Source organism: Mytilus californianus, unplaced genomic scaffold (genome assembly GCF_021869535.1).
Source record: "Mytilus californianus isolate M0D057914Y unplaced genomic scaffold, xbMytCali1.0.p SCAF_4, whole genome shotgun sequence".
NCBI classification, from domain to species: Eukaryota; Metazoa; Mollusca; class Bivalvia; order Mytilida; family Mytilidae; genus Mytilus; species Mytilus californianus.
In genome coordinates, this window is record NW_026262690.1 from 51,217,510 (window position 1) to 51,242,981 (window position 25,472).

The window sequence follows — 25,472 nt, forward strand, 5'->3', positions numbered from 1 at the left end:
AGGTCGAGGTCAAGTGAAAACTGTCTGACGGGCATGAGGACCTTGCAAGGTACGCACATACCAAATATAGTTATCCTATTACTTATAATAAGAGAGAATTTAACATTACAAAAAATCTGAACTTTTTTTTCAAGTAGTCACTGAACCATGAAAATGAGGTCAAGGACATTGGACATGTGACTGACTGAAACTTCGTAACATGAGGCATCCATATACAAAGTATGAAGCATCCAGGTCTTCCATCTTCTAAAATATAAAGCTTTTAAGAAGTTAGCTAACGCCGCCGCCGCCGCCGTAGCCGCCGCCGCCGCCGCCGCCGGATCGCTATCCCTATGTCGAGCTTTCTGCGACAAAAGTCGCAGGCTCGACAAAAAAATCATCTGCAATATATCATATTATATATTTTTGAAAGCTGTGCCACCTTATTTTTATGTTAGACATCATCTCTTAAAAAACAATATTTATTGTGAGCAATTGCCCACCAATCATACTCCCATTCAATTTAATTAACTCTATGTGATGAAAATTTTATGCATGGAAGGAACCAATGACATGTTGTGGTATCAATAACCTGACAAAGCTCAGTACCATATGACTTGTTGCTACTAAAAAATAAACTTGACAGAAATATGTTACAGACAGAGATAAACCAGTCAGTATGCCCCCTCCTTTAGAGTGAAGATCTAAAAAGTCATCTAAGGTTCAATTTAATGTTAGTTATTCAGTGGTAGCACTCATCTATATGGTTTTCTTTAACGATAACTTGGAAATGAGTAAAATATGTCAAGAAAGCATTACTGACATTACATATTAAGTCGTTCTGTTCAATGGTGCTGGGAATATGTCTGATGAAAATATAAAAGTTCATTCGACATATTGAAAAATTCAAAGTAATGGCAAAGGAGGAAGAAGAGTCTAACAAATCTAATAAAATGCTTCGCTGGGGCGCAGCTTGATACGACCGCAGAGGTCGAACCCTGAACAGTTGGGGCAAGTATGGACACAACATTCAAGCTTGATACAGATCTGAATTTGGATTGTGATTAAATATTTGACACAGCATAGGTTTCTGACACGGAAAGACTGAGGTCTAAGAACTTGATTTTTTTTAATTTACCTGTTATGGTCCAATGTCCAAAATCAAAATACATGGTTAGATTCAGCATATCAAAGAACCTCATATATTCAATTTCTGTTGAAATCAAACAAAGTTTAATTTTGGACCCCAATTTGGACCAACTTGAAAACTGGGCCCATAATCAAAAATCTAAATACATGTTTAGATTCAGCATATCAAAGAACCCCATATATTCAATTTTTGTTGAAATCAAACAAAGTTTAAATACTGGACCCTATCTTGGACCAACTTGAAAACTGGGCCCATAATCAAAAATATAAACACATGTTTAGATTCAGCATATCAAATAACCCCAAGAATTCATTTTTTGTTAAAATCAAACTAAGTTTAATTTTGGACCCTTTGGACCTTAATGTAGACCAATTTAAAAAACAGGACCCAAAATTAAAAATCTAAATACACGGTTAGATTTGGAATATCAAAGAGCCCCAATAATTCAATTTTAGATTAAATCAAACAAAGTTTAATTTGGACCCTTTTGACCTCAATATGAACCAATTTGATAACGGGGTCCACAAATAAAAAATCTAAATACATGTTTAGATTCAGCATATCAAAGAACCCCATATATTCAATTTTTGTTGAAATCAAACAAAGTTTAAATACTGGACCCCAACTTGGACAAACTTGAAAACTGGGCCCATAATCAAAAATCTAAACACATGTTTAGATTCAGCATATCAAAGAACCCCAAGAATTCAATTTTTGCTAAAATCAAACTAAGTTTAATTTTGGACCCTTTGGACCTTAATGCAGCCCAATTTAAAAAACGGGACTTAAAATTAAAAATCTAAATACACGGTTAGATTTGGAATATCAAAGAACCCCAATAATTCAATTTTTGATGAAATCAAACAAAGTTTAATTTTGGACCCTTTTGACCTCAATATGAACCAATTTGATAGCGTAGCCCACAAATAAAAAATCTAAATTCATGGTTAGATTCAGCATATCAAAGAACCCCATATATTCAATTTTTGTTGAAATCAAAAAAAGTTTAATTTTGGACCCCAACTTGGACCAACTTGAAAACTGGGCCCATAATCAAAAATCTAAACACATGTTTAGATTCAGCATATCAAAGAACCCCAAGAATTCAATTTTTGTTAAAATCAAACTAAGTTTAATTTTGGACCCTTTGGACCTTAATGCAGCCCAATTTAAAAAACGGGACTTAAAATTAAAAATCTAAATACACGGTTAGATTTGGAATATCAAAGAGCCCCAATAATTCAATTTTTGATGAAATCAAACAAAGTTTAATTTTGGACCCTTTTGACCTCAATATGAACCAATTTGATAGCGGGGTCCACAAATAAAAAATCTAAATACATGGTTAGATTCAGCATATCAAAGAACCCCATATATTCAATTTTTGTTGAAATCAAACAAAGTTTAATACCCCAATTTGGACCAACTTGAAAACTGGGCAAAAAATCTAAAATCTAAATACATGTTTAGATTCAGCATATCAAAGAACCTCATATATTCAATTTTTGCTAAAATCAAACAAAGTTTAATTTTGGACCCTTTGGACCTTAATGTAGACTATTTTGAAAACTGGACCCAAAATTAAAAATCTAAATACACTGTTAGATTCGGCATAACAAATAAATAAATGTGATCAAAGATTTTACAAATCTAATGCGCCATACTGTGCAATTAAAGATTACTTCTTGAAATTTTTCAATATTTTAAATTTGAAAAAAAAATAATATTTGAAGAATAATTCTTTTTAATTTCTGAAATCTGAAATGAGAAAAAAATGACCCCCCACAATTTCTTTTTATCCCCCCCCCCCCCTTTTTCCCTCAAGATATGGTCATAATCTCAATTCAAATTTCCAATGGAGTTGGCAACCATAATTACCCATTTAAATTTACCATAGTGCTAACTTAATCTATTTTATAATAGAATTAAAAATATAGTGTCAAATCTTTCATATGGATTTTTTTGTAAAAAAAAATGATGCAACATTTGCAGATATTTTTACTGGTCTTCCTTTATAAATATGCATTTCTTTAAACATAATTTAAAAGCAGTGTAAGGGAAGTAACCAAAACGTTGTATTTGGATTACCTCCCTTACACTGTTTTAAATTATCTTAATTGTTCATTAACCATTACTTTATACATAATTTAAAAGCAGTGTAAGGGAGATAATTTCAATGATGTATTTGATTTATCTCCCTTACACTGCTTTAAATTATGTTTTGTACTAAAGTATTTGTCCATTAACCAGGACAACCTTGTTTTTCCCCCTTTTTTGCCTCTAATTCCTAAACGGTTTGAGCCATAACCCCCCAAAGCAAATCCTAACCATCCCTTTGTGGTATGGAAACTTGTAGTATAATTTCAGAGAGATCCATACACCGTTCCACAGTTATTGTCTGGAAACTAGAAAATGCTTATTTTTGGCCCCTTTTTGGCCCCTAATTCCTTAACTGTTGGTACCATAACCCCCAAAATCAATCCCAACCTTCCTTTTGTGGTATTTAACCTTATGGTCAAATTTCAAAAAGATCCATTCACTTAAACTAAAGTTAGAGTGCGAAAACCAATGTGTCTTCGGATGATGACGCCGGACGACAACGACGCCAACGTCATACCAATATACGACCACAAAATTTTTTTGCGGTCGTATAAAAAGTACTAACCAATGGACAGACACATGGTGAATGCAAATAGTCACACTCTTAAAGAGTGGAAAAGGGGGGGGGGGGGGGGGGTATATGTATATGATAAACAAATGACATACATAATCCAGCCACAAATCATACTTGTAAATGCTCCAATATTGTAGTTATTATAACAACATATGGACTAATGCATTTTATTTAAATGTTAATGGTTACTGTGAAGCCAGTAAAGTGAACTACATGTCAATAAAACTAGCAGTGAAATTTACCTTCAAATTGTCCTGCTTTTATCAGTAATCCAGAAGTCATTAATAATTCATTCCAGTATTGGCTTTCAGGAAAATCAGTTTCACTAAAAGTATACATTAAAACATTTGCACATATTTCTTTCATTTCTTTAATTTTTGCAACTGTTAATTTCATTTTCATAAAGGCATATTAGATCTGATAAATCTTCTTCCTTGATTAAAATCAAATATAATGGAATAAACTGATGCTGTTATGTTGTTATGTAATTTTAACATATAAATTGAATAATTCATAAAACTTCCAACAAAATCTGAGCATTGCCTTTACCCATTTGTTCTAATAAGGAATTACATGGAAAATTAAAAGTACAAGGACCATTGATTGATTAAAAATCAGCTAACCATTGCAAAAAATTGAAACTCTATGTAATAATGTCTACGTGACAAAAATAAGTTCAATGTCTAAATCTGTAAAATAATAAAAGCACCATCTAGAAGAACCAATCTATCTAAAAATACCGTGAAAAGAGATCAAAGTCAGATGACTCCTTTCAGAAAAACATGTACACCTTAAAATGATTCCCTTAACCAACTGTAATTGACCTTTAATCATGATATATGAAGAACTGATCTAATAATTAAAACCTCAAATAGGCTAGGGATTTATTTACAGTGCTGACCTTTTCATTCTTGAGGTGATAAAATGAGTAAAAATACTTACAGAATAGTTAGATATTTCAAACTAAGTAACAAATTTTTCCTGTAGAGTGAATATATCCTCAATGCCACACGTATAACATATGATGATAGTATTTTCACCCCAGTATCTTCTATACTATGTAATACTTTTTCAGCTTCATCTATTTTCTGGAATAAAAATGACATTAACATTTAAAATAAAAGAAGAAATATTTCCATTGGACACAGATGCCCCTTTTTGTAATTTTACTGCAAATTCAGCAATTTATCAATTTATAAAAGGACACAACTCAAGAACGTTGAAAGTGACGCCACCCAAATTCATACTTGATCTGTGTTTGGTGGTGATAAGCATTGTATTTAAGTTTTATAACATTTGGTTGATGCAAACTAAAGTTAGAGAGCTAAAACTAATATTTGGACTTACAGACAATGGTAAAACTTAACGCCCCCTCCAACGGATTGGGGGGGGGGATACAAATTCTGACTGATGTGTTGTACCTTACTCCTTTTTCTTCCTCTAATTCTTATGCATAATGTAGTAGTAAAGTTTTTAAAATTTTAGGACATTAAAAATATTAGCCTCTATGGTCAATTTCATATTTTTTTGCAGAGGCAGCTACACATATTTTTCATTATTATGTATAAAATATAGAAATATTTTTGTTTGTACATGTGTAATGGATTTTTTCTTAAACAGTTGTATCAAATACAATGTTTCTTAACAGAAATTGATTCATTCATGAGCGAACCAATCTTCTGTAGTTGTCAATCTATGTAAGATTTAACTCAAAACTAGAGGCTCCAAGCAGCTGTATCATCCTTGTATCTGTTCATTATCTGTTCATTATACATACTAATGTTACAGCTCTTTTCATAATGCTAGAAAGGCAAAGGTTTGTTTGACTTGCTTGCTTTGTTTATATAAATGTTTGCTCAAGCATTGTAATTAAAATTGACAGCTGCAAACAATACAAGTAGGCGTAGTTAAACCTGTGTATAGGTAAATTTGATTATTTGATAATGTCCAATCAATCAAAGCCAAACAATTCTTTGTCTTGCTAGCATTATGAAAAGAGCTGTAAAGTAATATTTTTTTTTATATGAAGTATATCCTGATTTTTCTGGGTGTATTCACCTGACAACACTTTTGAAAAAGGAGTAGGTTCAGTAAGACCCCTTTTGGGCCCCAAAATATAGCAGTTTTACAAAATTGTTAAAATGTAAACTTTTATATATTTATTGGAAAGTAGAATACTTCTGCTACATAAATATGGGCTGTATTTGACAATACAATGCACATATATGGGGTACTAGCAGCGTTAAGTGATGCTAAATTACTGAAATCTTCACAATTTTAGCATTTGAGTTAAATTTTAGACGGTTTTCGTCTTAAATGGAAGTGGCCGCATTTGTGTTCATTCTTAATATTTACATGTCAGTTGTATTTGATGATAATACGCAACATATATAAAGGTTGAGGATGAACACGGATGCGGCCACTTTCATTTTTGACAAAAACCATGTGAAAAGTGACATATTATGGCATATTTGATAGCTTTTTCATGTTAAAGCTTGAATTTGAGCGTCTTTAATGACTAAATCAGTTAAAATCTTTCACATAAACGAATTGAATTGACTGAAGTAGACACTTAAGTGTTTAAAAAGTGTCCAAAATCTTTCATCAGATGAATCTGAAATTTGAGGCCAAAATCGGCCCTTACCGGACCTACTCCTTTAAAAATAAATGGAGAATGTGTCTATGGGCCACAGATGCCCCCGCTTGTAACTATGCATGAGTCAACTTCCACATACAGATGCAGGATTAACGTCATTTAGACTGTTTTGTGATTATAAGCATTGTGTGTAAGTTTCATAACATTTGGTTGAGGCAAACTGAAGTTAGAAAACGGAATTTTTCAATTTATAAAGGAGCACAACTCAGGAACGGTAAAAGCGACACCCCGCAATTTCAAACTTGATCTGTGTTTTGTGGTAATAAGCATTGTGTATAAGTCTTGTAACATTTGGTTGAGGCAAACTAAAGTTAAAGAACTGAAACAAAAAATTCAGCAATTTTTATGTTTATAAAGAGGCATAACTCATGAACAGTAAAAGTTATGCCACCCAATTTCGAACTTGATCTGTGTTTTGTGGTAATAAGCATTGTGTATAAGTTTTATAACATTTGGTTGAGGCAAACGAAAGTAAGAGAACGGAAACAAAAAATCAGCAATTTTTGTTTATATAGGGGCATAACTCATGAGCAGTAAAAGTGATGCCGCCCAATTTTTAACTTGATCTGTGTTTTGTGGTAATAAGCATTGTGTATAAGTTTTATAACATTTGGTTGAGGCAAACTTAAGTTAGAGAACGGAAACCAATTTTGGGGATGTTCTGGGCGGACAGATGAGACAGACAGATGGGACGGAAGTACAGACAAGGGTAACACTTAATGCCCCTTCCGCTACGGTGGGGGCATAAAATGGTGACGTCAGGAACTAATTTGAAACAAGATATAATAAGGATGACATCTAAAATAAAAAGCTGTGCCATACACCCATATTGTGCATATTGAACTTGTTGCAAAAAAAAATGGGAAATTTAAAATACTTTTAATCAGAAGCAAATAGAATGGCTCTTAAGAAAAACATGCACGAGGATACCCTTAGGCATATAAGTATTATGTCAATTATGACTGTTAAAAGTCCCATAACTCTGGAATTACAAACCAGAAAATTTTCAAAATCAAGTCTACATTCACCATTCCCAACAACAGTGTAAAATTTGTATTAACTTGATCAAACTATAGCTAATACAACTGAATACCAAATATCATTGACATACCATAAGTGGTTCCCCATAAACTGACCTAATCATAAACTAATACTTTGTTGCCGCCAACTGGAAACAGCATACCTATGTCTTGTTTTTTGACTCCCTCAAGGCGAGACAAAAATCCAAATGGAGCTTCTTTTTATCAATCCCAACAATAATTTTTTTAAGTTCTGATTAAATTTCAGGCATACTTGAGGTAATTCATGATATATGAAATATTGCTTTAATTTAAAGTTCATGATATATGAAATATTGCTTTAATTCAAAGTTCAAAGTCCCTAACTCTGGAACGAAAAAACAAAAATAGAAAAAATAGAAAAACATTTTTTTACTTGGCCAAAGTACAGTGTCTTAAAATTTCTTATTTCTTATATGATGACAACTGTCTTATGTGATGCCAGTAGCAAGTCTATGGCTTATGTCAGGCAAGGAACTGATTAAAAAAAGACATTATATGATGTATAAGGTATTAGGTATGGTACTGTTATAGGTCTTTCTTAAAAGATCACTCTATATAAATGGGAAAGTGAATATTCATACCTATGGAGAAAGATGTTTAGTGCACCTTGACTACAGCCAGTGATATATGTTTTTATGGTAGTAAATTAATATTCTACGAAGATCATATAATGCTGATCCTATAGTCAGTGATAGAATAATGATTCATATGAAATCCATATATCTATACCTTAAAATCAATTACCTGATCAGCAAAAAGATTTCTAAATTGATCAATCATTTGAACTATCTCTCTTCTCTTCTTTGACTGAATAATAAAACAAATTTTAAAGATAGTTTTCACTAAGACAATTTCATTATTTGGGAGAGCATCAACAGATATCTTGGCAATGCCTGGTTTTGTTTTGTAAATGTGAACAATTGCAGCTTTTCTTTTTATGAAATGCCTGATACATATTAAACATATAAATATTTTTGTTTCTCTAATTCTTACTCGATTTATCCTTTTCCTGACCCGTTGATTATTTTTATTTAATCAACGTGTGGTTCGTTTGATCTCAGTTCTTCATTGGTCAAATTTTCTTGCTTTCCTCTAAAATTCCTATTGTGATGTCATGAAAACAGGCGACCATGTCTGATGACGTCATATAGAAAGAACACATCTTTTTGCAGGTCGTTCGAAAGAAGGATTAGGATTGTTTGCATATCGTCTAAAAATCATTAGAGAAATAAATTCCACCACCAAATCTCGTAAATACGATATTTCTCCACTCTCGACAGTTAAATTTTATATATTTTAAACGCTCGGCAAGCCTCTCATTTTAAATTTGAAAATTTAACTGTCTCAAGTGGATAAATATTGTATCTCACTCGATGAAGTGGTGGAATCTATATTTAAACATTGATTTGATTATATGCAGTTAGAAAAACACCTAAATCTACTATATTTTGTTTTTTGAGGAAATTCTTTAAAATGTATGATTTGGACATTGCAAAAGATCAAATTGTAAAATTTAAGCAAGAATTGTTTAACTTTTATTTGTATTTTTGTCAACTGTAATACTTATATTTATGTTCCAAGAGTGTTTTTTTTTCAGTTACAGCTTTAAATATATGAGCTGTTTCAGATAGAAATCGACCTGTACATGTATAAGACTTTGGTTGATTTTGGTACATTTAAATACGAGCTAAATGATGAATTTTTGGTCTTGTTTTGTAGAGTTCTTATATCAGCTCAATTCTTAAACAGTTACAGACTTTGCATAGAGATTTTTTCAATCAAAACTAGGTTAACAGATGTATTGATATTTATTTGCATAAGGTTGATTTCTATCCAATGCAGCTCATGTTAGTTAAAATGCAGAAAAAATGTTGATGTTGAGGTTAGCTTTATGAAAGCCACTGTTAATTTGTTCCTAACTTGTCATGGCTCTTACCTCATCAGGGTCTGTATAATTTGTCCATCTGCTCTGTAGAAATAAATAAAGGAATGACTATTAAAAACTGCATTAAAATTTCATTATTCAAAACTGTGATTTACAAAAGTCTACAACAAAGACCTAAATAAAATGCTTCGCTGAGCGCAGCCTGATACGACCACAGAGGTCGAACCCTGAACAGTTGGGGCAAATTTGGATATAATATTCAAGCTTGATACTGTCTGAATTTTGATTGTGATCAAATTTTTGACATAATAAAGGTTTCTGACACAAACTAAATGTGGTAAAAGATCTTACAAATCTATTGTGCAATACTGTGCAATTGAAGATTACTTCTTGAAACTTTTACAAAATTTGAAAAAAATATGAATTCCTTAAAAAAATTGGAAACCCCCCCCTGCAACTTTTGGAATCCCCCCTTGTAGTAATTACCCCAAGACTCGATCCAATTCTTTCCTTTGTAGTATGGAACCTTGTAGTACAATTTCAGAGAGATCCATACACATCTAACACAAGTTATTGTTTGGAAACTAGAATAATGCATGTTTTTGGCCCTTTTTTGGCCCCTAATTCCTACATGTTTGAGCCAATTACCCCCAAACTCAATCCCAGCCTTCCCTTTGTGATATGGAACCTTATGGTACAATATCAGAGAGATCATACACTTACACACAAGTTATTGTCCGGAAACTACAAAAATTGTTGTTTTTGGCCCATTTTAGGCCCTTAATTCCTAAACTGTTTGCCCCATAACCCCTAATATGAATCCCAACCTTCTACTTGTGGTATTAAACATTGTTGTACAATTTCAGAACAATCGAAATACTTATACACAAGTTATTATCCTGAAACTAGAAAAATGTTTGTTTTGGGCCCCTTTTGGGCCCCTAATTCCTAAACGGTTGGGACCAGCATCCCCAAAATCAATCCCAACTTTCCTTTTGTGGTATTGAACCTTCTTAAAAAATTTCATAGAGATCCATCAACTTAAACTAAAGTTATTGTCCGGAAACCAATGTGTCTTCGGACGACGACACAGACGACATCATACCATTATACGATCCCAAAATTTTTTTTGCAGTCGTATAAAATAATAATTTCCAAATTGGTCTCCAAATACACCATAGATTACATTCTTTTTGTTTTGAGTTGGCAAAGAGGGAATTTCTGATACAAACATTAATTATATCAGATATTCAGATTTAATAAAAGGACGATCCAATGTCCCCCACATTGCACATATTTTATCTGTCCAAGGGCAATAACTTTCACAAACAAACATTTTTTTGTTCTTTAAAACTTTATCTTAAGAAATGTAGGCTTGAGAACGCTTACAATACAATTTTTCGAAAAATTTATATTTCCAAGGGGCATAATCCTTTAAAAAAAAATTGATTTTGATCTTGTCCTGAGACATTGCTGATATAACCCTTTGATATAAATTTCATAAAAATCTGGCAAGAATTGTACATGTGAGAGCCCTTACAAGACTGCACTGACGCCCACCATTCCTATGTTCATCTGCAACACGTCCGCTGAGGACAATTATGTGTTTTTTATACACAGATCATATCATAGACTATACAGTGTAAGATTACTTTGTGTAAACAAATCCCTGCAATAGAATTTTAAATGTACAAGCTCACAATGTGGTTGTCCACTCGATGACCTATATTCCTTTAAATGAAAAAGATTTCCCCAACTCTGACCTGACCAGTCCTTGGTCAAACTTCAAAATGTTGTAGTCTATTTTAGGTTTTTTAATTGAACACTGTTTGAAATGGACCATACTGTAAGCTGTCACTTTCCATTTCAATTTGCTCAGACATACTTTTTTATCACTTTAAGCCATTCAATATAACTCTAAGTCACTATTCAAGATTTTAAGATTTGAAAGAATTCTTAATTTTAAAGTAAAATCATATAATCAAATTAAACCATAAATGTGTAAATGATGTGCAGAAAGTATACAATACCAGTTTAATCATTTTTATACACCAATTTATTCTAAAAAAAAAATTTGTTGGGATGTGCCTGACACAGAGGTATTAAACTTTTAAAATCATTTATATATATATATATATGTGGAGTTTATATAGGTTCAAACTATTTTCCTTTGTTTTATATAGGATCATTGTTTTATAAAATAATTTTTTTTTTGTAATTTGCTTCTTGTGAGCCCATTAAATGGAAATAAAAAACATCTTCTTCTTCTATTCAATTTGTCCTTAAATGCAAAACAAATATTTTTGAATATTTTTCAATGGAGGCTGATAAATTCAATTTTAATCAAGTGCACTTTCATATAGTTCCTATTTTAATAATAATATATCAAATATTAATCTTTATGATTTCAAGTCTAGAAGTACATGTGAAATACCATTCTGAGCTGTTTATGTTAGATAAAGAAATAATGATAGGTTTTATCAGTATTTTACAAAATAATTCTGGTAGAATAAATTCTAAAAAAGAGTGGCTTTTCAACCAAGTTACTTGTTCAATTGAAAAGAGAGCTTCCATAAAGTTGCTTTGAATAATACATTTATAAAGAAATTATTTAATGTAATAATTTACATGTTTGGATGTGCTGCTTTATTGTGATGCAGTTAGATTGTCTGGCTAACAGCATTGATGGTACTTGATGTTTTATTTAATGTTAGTGTATACTCTTTGTTAATGTAGAACATATCAGTTGTGATATCTTGTTCTTTAGGTAGTGAGTTAAGTAATTTATATCCTTCATCAGGCAATCTTAACTTACCATATTTCTGTCAATACTAATTCCTCTCTGTCTTAACATATCTCTGGCACCATAACCAAGAAAACTGCCCTAAAATGAAATAAGATCATATAAAATGCTTAAAAGAAACTAGTTTTTAATGAGTTATATGCATCAACATTATATTTTTTATGTCAAATTTGACTTTAACTTTTAACAGAACTTAAAATGAATTTATATTCGTTTGAAATGATTAACATGATTAAACTTATTCTCTATATATCCAGGTCATATGTCATGAAATCAATATTAGGTTGACTGGATTACTATTTTATCTGTAAACTATTTTTTTGTCATTTTTTTATGTGCACATGTTTAATTGTCAACAATATAATACAAGTTATCCCCACAGTAACATATTTATCTGTATATTTTTTTATGGTCCATGCCATTTTAAAGAAAATTTGGGTAACTAGCATCTTGTTCAACATAAGTACAACTGGTATTTACCAACTTTTCCTCTCCAGTGTGAATGTTTAGTCTCTAAAACAAACAAGGACAACCTGACTACTACCTGGGAATGCAAATTTCATTTTTACGGTACTCCTCTGAATATATCCGCACCAAAAAAAAAATAATCACACTTTAAATAACAATCTTACCACTGATTTATAATAACCCACGATGTCTTTCAAAATAGTTGGATTTTTGTCCAATATATATTCTAACATCTGTAGTTTGTTCTTGAAAAACTTATCTGGAGATCTTGACATAACCTAAAACAAAACAAAAACAAGAGTTTTATCTGCTTAAATGATTCAGACAGCAATATAATTTAAAAGTCAATGATATCCAGACCAAATTACATGTACCAAACTTGCAATCATATAATAGATTACACATATCAAGTTCAGTTTAAACTTAATGTGAATAAAAATTTTTTTTTAAAATGGACACAATAAATGCCTTGCTGTAATACTGGAATATTTTTTTAACAGGCCATGAACTAATTTTGAATTGAGTCTGAAGTGGAGGTCAAGGCAGATTGAATTATGTCAGAAGAACATATACTAGTTGGAAGTAATCCATATAGCAAATATTATTGACCCGTCATGGATAGTGACATAGAAATATACATCCTAAAAACAACCCTGATCCCTGGAGTGTAAAGGCTGGGTCAAGGTTATTTGACATATGAAAAGACAGACAAGGACAGTTATGAAGATGCTCACAAGTTACAACTCATCAATGTCAAGCTGCTTACCAAATATCAAGTCTTTATGTTCAGTTATTCCTGAGAAAAGTTTGATGAAAGTATTTGTTAGACAAAGGAATAGATGGAGAGAAGGTTAAACAGACAGACAAAGGAATAGACTGACAGAAAAGGTGATTACAATACAGCCCCCACTCCAAGACTGGAGTATAATATCAAATCATTCCATTACACTGAAGCAATGTTACATGTATATACAATAAAAGATTCAGTTGGACAGAAGGGTAAACAGACAGACAAAGGAATAGACTGACAGAAAAGGTGATTACAATACAGCCCCCACCCCAAGACTGGAGCATAATATCAAATCATTCCATTACACTGAGGCAATGTTATATACAACAAAAGATTCAGATGGACAGAAGGGTAAACAGACAGATAAGGTGAATGCAGTATACCACACACTATGTGAAAGGGGGTAAAAAATTATGATTGAAAAAAAAATTTACTTCTGATATACACGTTTATACATTGTTCATGAAAATAATAATGTACCTCCAAAACAGCTTTCCAATGCTGAGTCATATCTAGGTTGGTCAACTTTTGACGCATTTCAGGGAACATTAATATCTTTTTGTCCTTTGCTACAACAGAAAAGAGAAACTGTAGAGCTACAAGCATGCATTAAATTTAAATTGTAGGCTTTAGTTCATTATCAATCAGTCAGTAGGAAACAGATATACTTAAACCATTGTCGTGACGTCAGCCTATTCATTTGCCGTGGATTCTTTTTCTAGAATCAACGCTTCCTAAATCTGTCGCAGAAATGAGCTAACCAAATTATATTCAATTGTTTCCTTTGTGTGTCTAATTTCATTAAGTTTGAATTGGTTTATTTACTGATTTCTGTTCACTAATGGAAGTAATTTTAAAAATTACCTTTAATTTTTGTAATTTTTATTTGGGAATCAAACCCGTCCTTGAAATCTGTTATGTGTGACTGACATCAACACATCAACGAAACCTCTCGGCTACCAATGGGTTGCAATTTAAATGTCTATTATATATATATAAATGAACATATGATACACATCGGTACAACGGACACACAGGGCTTGTACCTTTATATATACATAATAGGCAATCATATAGTATAATTTGGTAGCCGCAAGGTTAACATGGTTAAGATCAATGAATTAAAGAGAATAGGTAAAGGTAGAGACTTGTCAGTTTATGTTCAAATCCTTGTATTCTCTTTGTTGTCCCTATTCTTTAGTTTTTTCCGTTTTTCTTATTATGTATGTTATTGTGGATATTTTTGCAATAATAGCGGGTTTTCACATTTATTTATGGAATATTATTGGCTATTTCACATATTTGAAAGAAAATGATTACATTCAATTTGTCCATTTTTGTTTTATGAATATAATATGATTTCATCTGTTTTACTACATATCTTTAAAAATGTTTATTCGCAAATCCCTATGAGAGTAAATCGTGATGTGCCTAGTATATGGCTTCTTGTTAAAAATTACGGATATTATTTAGATGCCTGATAATTTAAAGACAGACGTGTTATTATATATTTGTATTTCTCTAACCAATTAATTGTGAACTTATATTTATTAATGCATCATTGAACATGATAACATTGTTATTTAAACTCACCTACAGTACCTTCTAATTAAGAAAAGGCTTTAATTTTGAAAAGACATCAACACAATGGTTTATGCTAGAGATACAATGATAAGCGTTGATTCGTGAAAAACAAACCATTTCTCCTCCGGGTTCATGGTTTCTTTTTCAAGAATCAACGCTTATTCTTTGTATCTATAATACATACTTTGTACAATTTAACCTTTAAAAGTTTAACATGTGACAAAAGAATGGTCGATGTCTCATAAGGAATTTGAGACAACAGATTTACAGTTATGTTAAGGCTACTCTTACAACAGGTACACTGATACATACTAATTTAAATATAAAATCTCAAATCTCAAAAAAATCACATTGTGAAAACACAAGAACCATTAATACATCATTTCCTTAAAGCTTAAAATAATTACCAATAAATTGGTTCGCAGAGAGCAGCTGGATACGACCGCAGAGGTCTAACCCTGAACAGTTGGGGCAAAAATGGACACAATATTCGTGCTTGATACAGGTCTGAATTTGGATTGGAATCAAATGTTTGACACATAATAGGTTTCTGACACAGAATAACTGTAGTCAAAGAACTTAGAATTGGTTATATGATTTGAATTTATATTCAATTTTTTGTTTTTGCTGTTGCGAATTTCCAATGGAGTTTGCAACCATAATTACCCATTTAAATACATCATAAAAGTCTTAAAATAGAAAATGACATACATAATCATGTCTAAAAATAATATATCTTTAATCAGCATTTTTATTAGTAACTTCTAAAAATAAATTGACAGCTAATCACCTCAAGACAATACAAAATTTCTTTATACATAATTTTAAAGCAGTGTAAAGGAGGAAATCCAAATTTAACATTGTACTTAAAAGTGATTGTCCATTAACAAGGAAACCCTTGTTTTTTCCCCCTTGTTTGCCCCTAATTCCTATACATTTTGAGTCATTACACACCAAAGCTAATTCTAACCATCCCTTTGTGGTATGGAAACTTCTTGTACAATTTCAGAGAGATCCATACACCGTTCCACAAGTTATTGTCTGAAAACTAGAAAAATGCTTATTTGGGCCCCTTTTTTTGGCCCCTAATTCCCAAACTGTTAGGACCATAACCCCCAAAATCAATCCCAACCTTCCTTTTGTGGTTATAAACCTTGTGTTTAAATTTCATAGATTTCTATTAACTAATACTAAAGTTATTGTCTGGAAACCAAGTGTCTTCGGACGATGACGACAACATGATACCAATATACGACAGCAATTTTTTGCGGTCGTATAAAAAAGGAAATAAAATCTCATAATTTTCCACCAGTATAGGAGCATTTGGGATTTAAAAGGCTACAGGGTGACAAGGGCAAAGAAAACGCTTTCTCCTCTAGTCACTGTACTTATACCAGCCGATAATAAGACTATATCATGCTGATTTGGTGTTGCAACAGTTGTTTCCATCATATTCTATTTTCATTTCAGACTTAATAACAGTTTTTCCATCATAAGTAAAGGAATTAAATGACACAGACAATTTATTTCTCGATAAACTATGTAAGAGCATATAAGCTGTAGACTGATGTATATTCTTTATTTTCATGCACACAATGTTGTTTGCTTTCGCTTCTGGTCATTATTACATGAGCTTTCAGTAGACGATTTCATATTTTCCACATAGTAAATTTGTAACTTCATTTAGCTGTGATTAAAATTGATACATCTATTGCAGTAGAAACATCATATTTTTTTTTCTTTTTAAAATAGCGGGTCAAGGACTATTAACTCTGTTAAGATTTTGTTTGCTACCATTTGTAATTTATACTACACATATCTGATCTTGATTTAAGGTGTTGTGTGCACACAACCGTCAGCCCTTAAAAACTTGTTTGGATCAACAATTCTATTTTTTTGACTTACCAAACTCAAAAGCCTTATCTACATCACTGTTCAATAAATGACCAAAAGTACAAGAATCAATGTCTTCCTCTGGATAACCTTTTGCCTGTTTAACAAAAAGGAAACTATGTTTGACAAAAAAACTTAAGTATTCAATATTTGGTGTTACTTTAATGATATTGTATGTGTCTACTGCATTCTTTCAGCTGTTTATATTTCTAGAGAAAAAAATAGCTGCAAGTTAAATTTTAGAAGATTTGTCTTCATAAAAAATGCAGTACTTTTATATAAGATATAAATATAAAATAATTTGTTTTGAGGAATCACTTTATGATGTTTCAGTAAAACATACATTTTAAATGAGACAGAAACTTTAAAAATAAAGAAACCACCCATAGAAGTAATTATATAACGGATGATTTCCAAATAAAACAAGATATTCCAAGTTTAAATCTATAAGGATTTATGGACAATATCATCTTTTTTCTAGGTCTTGAGAGAAAATTGCGAAAATTCCTATGCTTTTTTAGTTTTCTTGAAATCTTGTGAATCATGAGAATCACTGTGCAAAAATATACTGCATAACAGGATGTAAGTTTGTTTGTTTTTTTAAAAATAAAATGTTAGCACTAACCTTCATCTCATCCAAAAAGTCTTCCACTGATTCATCATTTTTTACAATAGTCGGTATAATGTATTTAGATAAACACTGACCAATATTTCCTCTTGTTTTCAAATTTTTAGTCTTTGCCAATACATCTGTGACTTGAAGTAAAGCTATAAAAGTATAAAGTTTCAAAATAAAAGCTTGTACAATAAGAATTTAAACAGGAAGTTTTACTTCAAATCATGCTAAATTTATTCTCATTTGTTCTTTTTTCATTAGTCAAAGTTTAGTAATGACCAATAATTTCTTTTGATAATAAGACAGGAAGCAGAGTTAATACACACTGAAATTAGTATGTTGTCACCACCACCAGATTAGCATCTCTATGTCTCACATTCTGTGACCTTCGATACAGGCAAGACAAAAGAAAATTTTAGCTCACTAGTATTTGATGATGTTATGAAAACATATTGTTTTGTTCAAATTGTTTGAGCCAATTTTATTGGTTGCATGCCATCTAAATATGCACCTTTATCATACTATTTTTTTGTAATATGTAAGTGGGTTAATGATATCAAATGTAACAACATTAAAGACTTTTTTGACATGGAAAATGATAACAATAACTGCAGTATCATCTATAAACATGACAATCTTTGTATGGTGCAAATGTTTTTTTTTAATAAAAATTCATTTGTAAAATTTGTAAAAATTCAAAAGCATATAGACTGATATAATTGTATATGAAGAATATTATACATGTATTTTCCTTGCCTGAGGGAGATATGAAGATTTGTTCATACAAGAGAATACGACTTTTTGAGGGTGAACAAATCTTCATAATTCCCTAAGCCATGGAAAATGAATGTTTTATTCCACTGCCTATACTTTTTTTACTTCCTAACATAAAATATTGATTTATATACCATTTTCTTATCTGCTTGCTTTAATATGCATGACAAAAACATTGCTAAACAGTACAGATCAAAAATAAATAATCATTTATTCTATAACAAGCCTTTTTTTGGTTTTGTCTGAAATAATTTTGAACATGATAGTGACTCTACTATTGCTATTTAAAATTTCTTAGATAACCAACTTTTCAAATGTTATATGTAACCTTGTGGCTATCCAATATTTCACTCACCTTCTTTGTCATCTTGAAACAATTTAAAAATAAATCTTATATGGCCTTCTTCAAAACATTTAACCTGAAAAGAGAAATATTCATTGTGACAATAATTCTCAATTCTAAAACACATTTCTTTTAAAAAGTCTTAAATTTTATCAAACTTCTGTGCTATTGCGGACAACAAATTTTGCCCCTGCTTCAGAGAGCCGCATCGGACTTTGAAATTTTCTTAGCGTGGTAGAAGGAGGACAGAATTTGTTTATCTGTTTGAGAAAATAGAAGACACAGGCTATCAAAATAGAATAATTCTTGGTGGCTTGACCACTGATATAAGTAATAACCAGAAATCAGCCATTGTTTGTTAATCATTAAGTTAAAGGCAAATATAGCAAAGAGTTCATCTAAAATCATAGTGTGATGTCTGTAAAAAATATTTCTTTGTGACCCACATGGCCTTATCATATGTCATATGAAATTGTTCATTTTAATAGCATAAGAAATAAACTTAAATCTAAATCACTTACAGTATTAGCTCTTTCTAAAAATTTTAATACCCAATCTGAAAAATAAAAAAAAATATGTTGTCAAGCCAAAAGAACACCTTATGTTTAATTGTTCAGGCAAATGTACAGAGGGAATTTTATTACTGTCATGTAATTATTTGTATTAATGTGTAATACACACACCTGTTTTGCCATTAATATTTTTTTTGCCACTTGGTGAAACTCCAGTAAGTTTCAAGTTGTATAGGGTTATTACTGTGACCTGACTGTAAGTGATGCTTTCCACTTACTGCAGTTCATTCAAAATTCTGACCAAATTGCAATTTGTTCTATCAACTCTAACTATTCAACTGGTGAGAAATTTTAACCAACTGCTGTAGAAAACCACATTCAAGTCATCAAAGTGCACTGATAAAATAAAGCATACTTACAAGACTTTAATTACACTTAATTGCTACATGTATTATGAAAATATTGTTAAAAAAAAAATGGGGAATGTGTTTCTGGGATACAGATGATGCCCCCGCTTGCATATAACGGTATAAAGGGACATAACTCAATATTGGTAAAAGTGACGCTACCAAAATTCTTACTTGATCTGAGTTTTGTGGTAATAAGCATTGTGTATAAGTTTTAACATTCGGTTGAGGCAAACTTAAGTTAGAGAACTAAAACAGAAAATTCAGCAATTTTTCCATTTGTAAAGGGGCATAACTCTAGAAAGGTAAAAGTGACGCCACCAAAATTGAAACATGATCTGTGTTAATCTGGTAATAAGCATTGTGTATAAGATTCATAACATTTGGTTGAGGCAAACTTAAGTTTAATAGAGAACTGAATCGAAAAATTCAGCAATTTTTCTGTTTGTAAAGGGGCATATTACGGTGACCTATAGTTGTTAATTTCTGTGTCATTTGGTCTCTTGTGGAGAGTTGTCTCATTGGCATTCATACCACATCTTTTTTTTATATAACTCTAGAAAGATAAAAGTGACAACACCCAAATTCAATTTCTATCTGTGTTTTGTGGTAATAAGCATTGTGTATGATTCATAACATTTGGTTGAGGCAAACTAATTGTCAAGGATTTGCCGCTATTCATTTACTATGTAACTAACATCACTAACGTAACCTACTATTTAGGTAATGCCTTTGTACGTAACGTTGCCTTGTGCGCAACTACTCATTACATGAATACAATTTGTATGAACACAAGCCTTATTAATTCAAAGCGAAGTACTAGCCACAACCTTCACAATACTAATGTTAGAAAACAGAAACGAAAATTCAGCAATTTTTAAGTTTATAAAGGGCATAACTCATGAACGGTAAAAGTGACGCCAACCAATTTGATCTGTGTTTTGTGGTGATAAGCATTGTGTATAAGTTTTATAATATTTGGTTGAGGCAAACTAAAGTTAGAGAACGGAAACCAATTTTGGGGACATACACGACAGACGAACAGGACAGACAAGGGTAACACTTAATGCCCACTTCGCCTAGCGGCGGGGGCATAAAAAATTTCTATACATATCATTGTTATAGTAAAGAGTCATTCCAAAGGTGATGAGCAATCATTTTTTAAAAGACTTTGGTTTGACCCGACTAAGGATAGAACTTATGACCTCCAACACTCAAGCAAACAAAGTTACCATGATATTTTTAGGTGAATAATCTTACCAAATTTTTGTTCTCGACAGCACAATTTGATGCAGTAATCCATATCCATCGAATCTTGGTCTTTTAGTATGTTTAATAAAGCTGAAATATGTTTTTCAGGATCCTGGAAAAAAATTATAGAAATGAAATTTATAAACACAACGGGCTATGTAACTCCAAAAACTTATTACCCAGTTCAATAATTGTCCAAACAATACATGGAATATTTGCCACTATTTCATAAATATTAAATGACTGTTGCTTAATACATCATAAAATCATTACTCAGACATAAATATTTAACAAGATGTCCTGCCTAACAGAACTATAAGAAATAAAATCTACAACTTGGTCTTCAATGAAAAACTTATCTTACAGCTAAGCATTTAATGGAGGCCATGTGGATTCAATGCACTATGATTTAAAAACGATTCATTAAAATAGAAATAGGATACTATAGTTGATATGGAGGAGTTATCACTTGCATTTTTCAGACTTAATTTTTTTAAAGCACAGACAAAGATGGTCAATAGATTCCAAAGTTTACAGGATTGATTGATTGATTGATTGGTGTTTGCTTTACAGGAACAAAGATTCTGTTAACAAAACATATACTGGCTATTTGGTAACATATTAGTTGTACACCTTGACAATCCATTAAAGGATATTTAAAAAGTTTTTCTGCTAACACATGAAGTATGCACAAAGGAGATTTCAGAACAATTATTTTACATCATTTCTAAAATACAAACACAGAAGACAGAATCAGATTATTATACATGTATATACACATTATATATATGGAAAATCTCTGTTCCATATTTCTATTCTTCTGTCCTATTTGTGTGAATTAATTTATAATTTAATCCATTTTTCTAGCTTGTTCCCTTCAACAAACCTATCAGGTAGAAAATTCATTTGCTTATCTCTTAAACTGTTGAAAAACTTAATTTCAAATTAATACAAAAGATATCAGTTATATGAGAATTAGAAATATACAAGACTTGCATGTATCAGCAAATACAACAGAGCTGTAAAAATCTGAAACAATATTAACCTTTGAAAATTTCTATTCAAGTACATATAAGACCAAAAAAAAATATAGCTTAACTTTCCTCTTTAATATTAAAAAATCTATCCCACAATACCACAGAGAATAATCTCTTTTATAGTTGTGAATACCAAAAATACAATAAACAAATACAAATACAAAGTAAAATAACTATGACCTCACCTGTTGATATCAAAGAAATATTCAAACTTACCAGATTTAAAATAATTGACTTTGTCATTTCCCTATTTATAATTTCCACTGGAACAACATCCTGCCACATCTTCAAAGTAGCATCAATATGCCCATGATATGCCATTCTCTGTATACAGCTTCTTAATAAATTTGTTCCCCTTCCTCTAAGCATGGTTGAGTCTTTCATTGAATCAAAGATCTGAAATGATAATTGTCCTTGTCTAAAAGCTATTAATAAATAAATCCTTTTTTTCCACATCATTTTGAAATTGGAAGGCATTATTTCTTTTATTGTACCATTTTGATTTAAGTAATTATCAATTTCCAGGATGTAGAGCATTGTTTTTTTTTTAAATGGCAAATGTTTACCTGTAAAAAGTCTTAAAGATGTCTTGCCTGTGATTGCTTCCGTCAGTGTAAAATTGCAATGTTGACTTCCAAAAACGAAGTCCATTTATCAATTAAATTTAAAATTTATATTTTTTTCAGATGCTATTTCTTGATCATAAGAAAGCTTCTATGCAAGTTTCATAACAGTCCATGAAGTTGATGTGACAATAACTTGAAGTTAAACTACCCTGACTAAAAAATTTAATCTGATACTGGAAGGATGTATGATCCGAAGGAATAATGGAAGGACACACAACCCTTCTACTATTTTTTTACATTTCAACTTTATAAATTCAAAAAAATGCTTCGCTGGGGCGCAGCTTGATACGACCGCAGAGGTCGAACCCTGAACAGTTGGGGCAAGTATGGACACAACATTCAAGCTTGATACAGCTCTGAATTTGGATTGTTATTAAATATTTGACACAGCATAGGTTTCTGACACAGAAAGAATGTGGTCTAAGAACTTGAATTTTTTTAATTTACCTATTATGGTCCAATGTCCAAAATCAAAATACATGGTTAGATTCAGCATATCAAAGAACCCCATATATTCAATTTTTGTTAAAATCAAACAAAGTTTAATTTTGGACCCCAACTTGGACAAACTTGAAAACTGGGCCCATAATCAAAAATCTAAATACATGTTTAGATTCAGCATATCAAAGAACCCCAAGAATTCAATTTTTGCTAAAATCAAACTAAGTTTAATTTTGGACCCTTTGGACCTTAATGTAGACTAATTTAAAAAACAGGACTTAAAATTAAAAATCTAAATACACGGTTAGATTTGGAATATCAAAGAACCCCAATAATTCAATTTTTGATGAAATCAAACAAAGTTTAATTTTGGACCCTTTTGACCTCAATATGAACCAATTTGATAGCGGGGCCCACAAATAAAAAATCTAAATTCATGGTTAGATTCAGCATATCAAAGAACCCCATATATTCAATTTTTGTTGAAATCAAAAAAAGTATAATTTTGGACCCCAACTTGGACCAACTTGAAAACTGGGCCCATAATCAAAAATCTAAACACATGTTTAGATTCAGCATATCAAAGAACCCCAAGAATTCAATTTTTTTAAAATCAAACTAAGTTTAATTTTGGACCCTTTGGACCTCAATGAAGACCAATTTAAAAAACGGGACCCAAATTAAAAATCTAAAAACACGGTTAGATTTGGCATATCAAAGAACCCCAATAATTCAATTTTCGATGAAATCAAACAAAGTTTAATTTTGGACCCTTTTGACCTCAATATGAACCAATTTGATAGCGGGGCCTACAAATAAAAAATCTAAATACATGGTTAGATTCAGCATATCAAATAATCCAAAGAATTCAATTTTTGTTGAAATCAAACAAAGTTTAATTTTGGACCCCAATTTGGACCAACTTGAAAACTGGGCCCATAATCAAAAATCTAAATACATGTTTAGATTCAGCATATCAAAGAACCCCATATATTCAATTTTTGTTAAAATCAAACAAAGTTTAAATACTGGACCCTATCTTGGACCTCAATGTAGACCAATTTAAAAAACAGGACCCAAAATTAAAAACCTAAATACACGGTTAGATTTGGAATATCAAAGAACCCCAATAATTCAATTTTAGATGAAATCAAACAAAGTTTAATTTTGGACCCTTTTGACCTCAATATGAACCAATTTGATAGCGGGGCCTACAAATAAAAAATCTAAATACATGGTTAGATTCAGCATATCAAATAATCCAAAGAATTCAATTTTTGTTGAAATCAAACAAAGTTTAATTTTGGACCCCAATTTGGACCAACTTGAAAACTGGGCCCATAATCAAAAATCTAAATACATGTTTAGATTCAGCATATCAAAGAACCCCATATATTCAATTTTTGTTAAAATCAAACAAAGTTTAAATACTGGACCCTATCTTGGACCTCAATGTAGACCAATTTAAAAAACAGGACCCAAAATTAAAAACCTAAATACACGGTTAGATTTGGAATATCAAAGAACCCCAATAATTCAATTTTAGATGAAATCAAACAAAGTTTAATTTTGGACCCTTTTGACCTCAATATGAACCAATTAGATAAGGAGGTCCACAAATAAAAAATCTAAATACATGGTAAGATTCAGCATATCAAAGAACCCCATATATTCAATTTTTGTTGAAATCAAACAAAGTTTAATTTTGGACCCCAATTTGGACCAACTTGAAAACTGGGCCAAAAATCAAAAATCTAAATACATGTTTAGATTCAGCATATCAAAGAACCTCATATATTCAATTTTTGCTAAAATCAAACAAAGTTTAATTTTGGACCCTTTGGACATTAATGTAGACCAATTTGAAAACTGGACCCAAAATTAAAAATCTAAATACACTGTTAGATTCGGCATAACAAATAAATAAATGTGATCAAAGATTTTACAAATCTAATGCGCCATACTGTGCAATTAAAGATTACTTCTTGAAATTTTTCAATATTTGAAATTTGAAAAAAAAATAATATTTGAAGAATAATTCTTTTTAATTTCTGAAATCTGAAATGAGAAAAAATTGGCCCCCCACAATTTCTTTTTATCCCCCCCCCTTTTTCCCCCAAAAAAATTCTTTCCCTCAAGATATGGTCATAATCTCAATTCAAATTTCCAATGGAGTTGGCAACCATAATTACCCATTTAAATTTACCATAGTGCTAACTTAATCTATTTTATAATAGAATTAATAAAAATATAGTGTCAAATCTTTCATATGGATTTTTTTGTAAAAAAAAAAGATGAAAACATTTGCAGATATTTTTACTGGTCTTCCTTTATAAATATGCATTTCTTTAAACATAATTTAAAAGCAGTGTAAGGGAAGTAACCAAAACGTTGTATTTGGATTACCTCCCTTACACTGTTTTAGATTATCTTTATTGTTCATTAACCATTACTTTATACATAATTTAAAAGCAGTGTAAGGGAGATAATTTCAATGATGTATTTGATTTATCTCCCTTACA

At 31.1% G+C, this 25,472-nt stretch overlaps 1 protein-coding gene and 1 long non-coding RNA gene across 2 annotated transcripts in view; one reads left to right on the top strand and one right to left on the bottom strand.

Moving 5' to 3' along the window:
- LOC127698385 (uncharacterized) overlaps positions 1 to 25,472 on the bottom strand; it is a 51,916-nt gene that overhangs the window by 11,442 nt on the left and 15,002 nt on the right. The window contains exons 10-22 of the mRNA XM_052201819.1: positions 22,100 to 22,279; positions 20,856 to 20,958; positions 19,198 to 19,232; positions 18,689 to 18,752; positions 17,569 to 17,711; positions 16,956 to 17,040; positions 13,947 to 14,035; positions 12,841 to 12,954; positions 12,221 to 12,289; positions 9,457 to 9,489; positions 8,265 to 8,327; positions 4,746 to 4,891; positions 4,046 to 4,128 (exon numbers count right to left, since the gene is read on the bottom strand). Of these exons, the coding sequence (XP_052057779.1) occupies positions 4,046 to 4,128; positions 4,746 to 4,891; positions 8,265 to 8,327; positions 9,457 to 9,489; positions 12,221 to 12,289; positions 12,841 to 12,954; positions 13,947 to 14,035; positions 16,956 to 17,040; positions 17,569 to 17,711; positions 18,689 to 18,752; positions 19,198 to 19,232; positions 20,856 to 20,958; positions 22,100 to 22,279 (1,207 nt within the window). The remainder of the gene's footprint in view (positions 1 to 4,045; positions 4,129 to 4,745; positions 4,892 to 8,264; positions 8,328 to 9,456; positions 9,490 to 12,220; positions 12,290 to 12,840; positions 12,955 to 13,946; positions 14,036 to 16,955; positions 17,041 to 17,568; positions 17,712 to 18,688; positions 18,753 to 19,197; positions 19,233 to 20,855; positions 20,959 to 22,099; positions 22,280 to 25,472) is intronic.
- On the top strand, positions 1,170 to 25,308 carry LOC127698432 (uncharacterized). The gene is made up of 2 exons (XR_007980832.1): positions 1,170 to 2,044; positions 24,559 to 25,308. It is a non-coding gene; the product is annotated as an uncharacterized LOC127698432 (long non-coding RNA).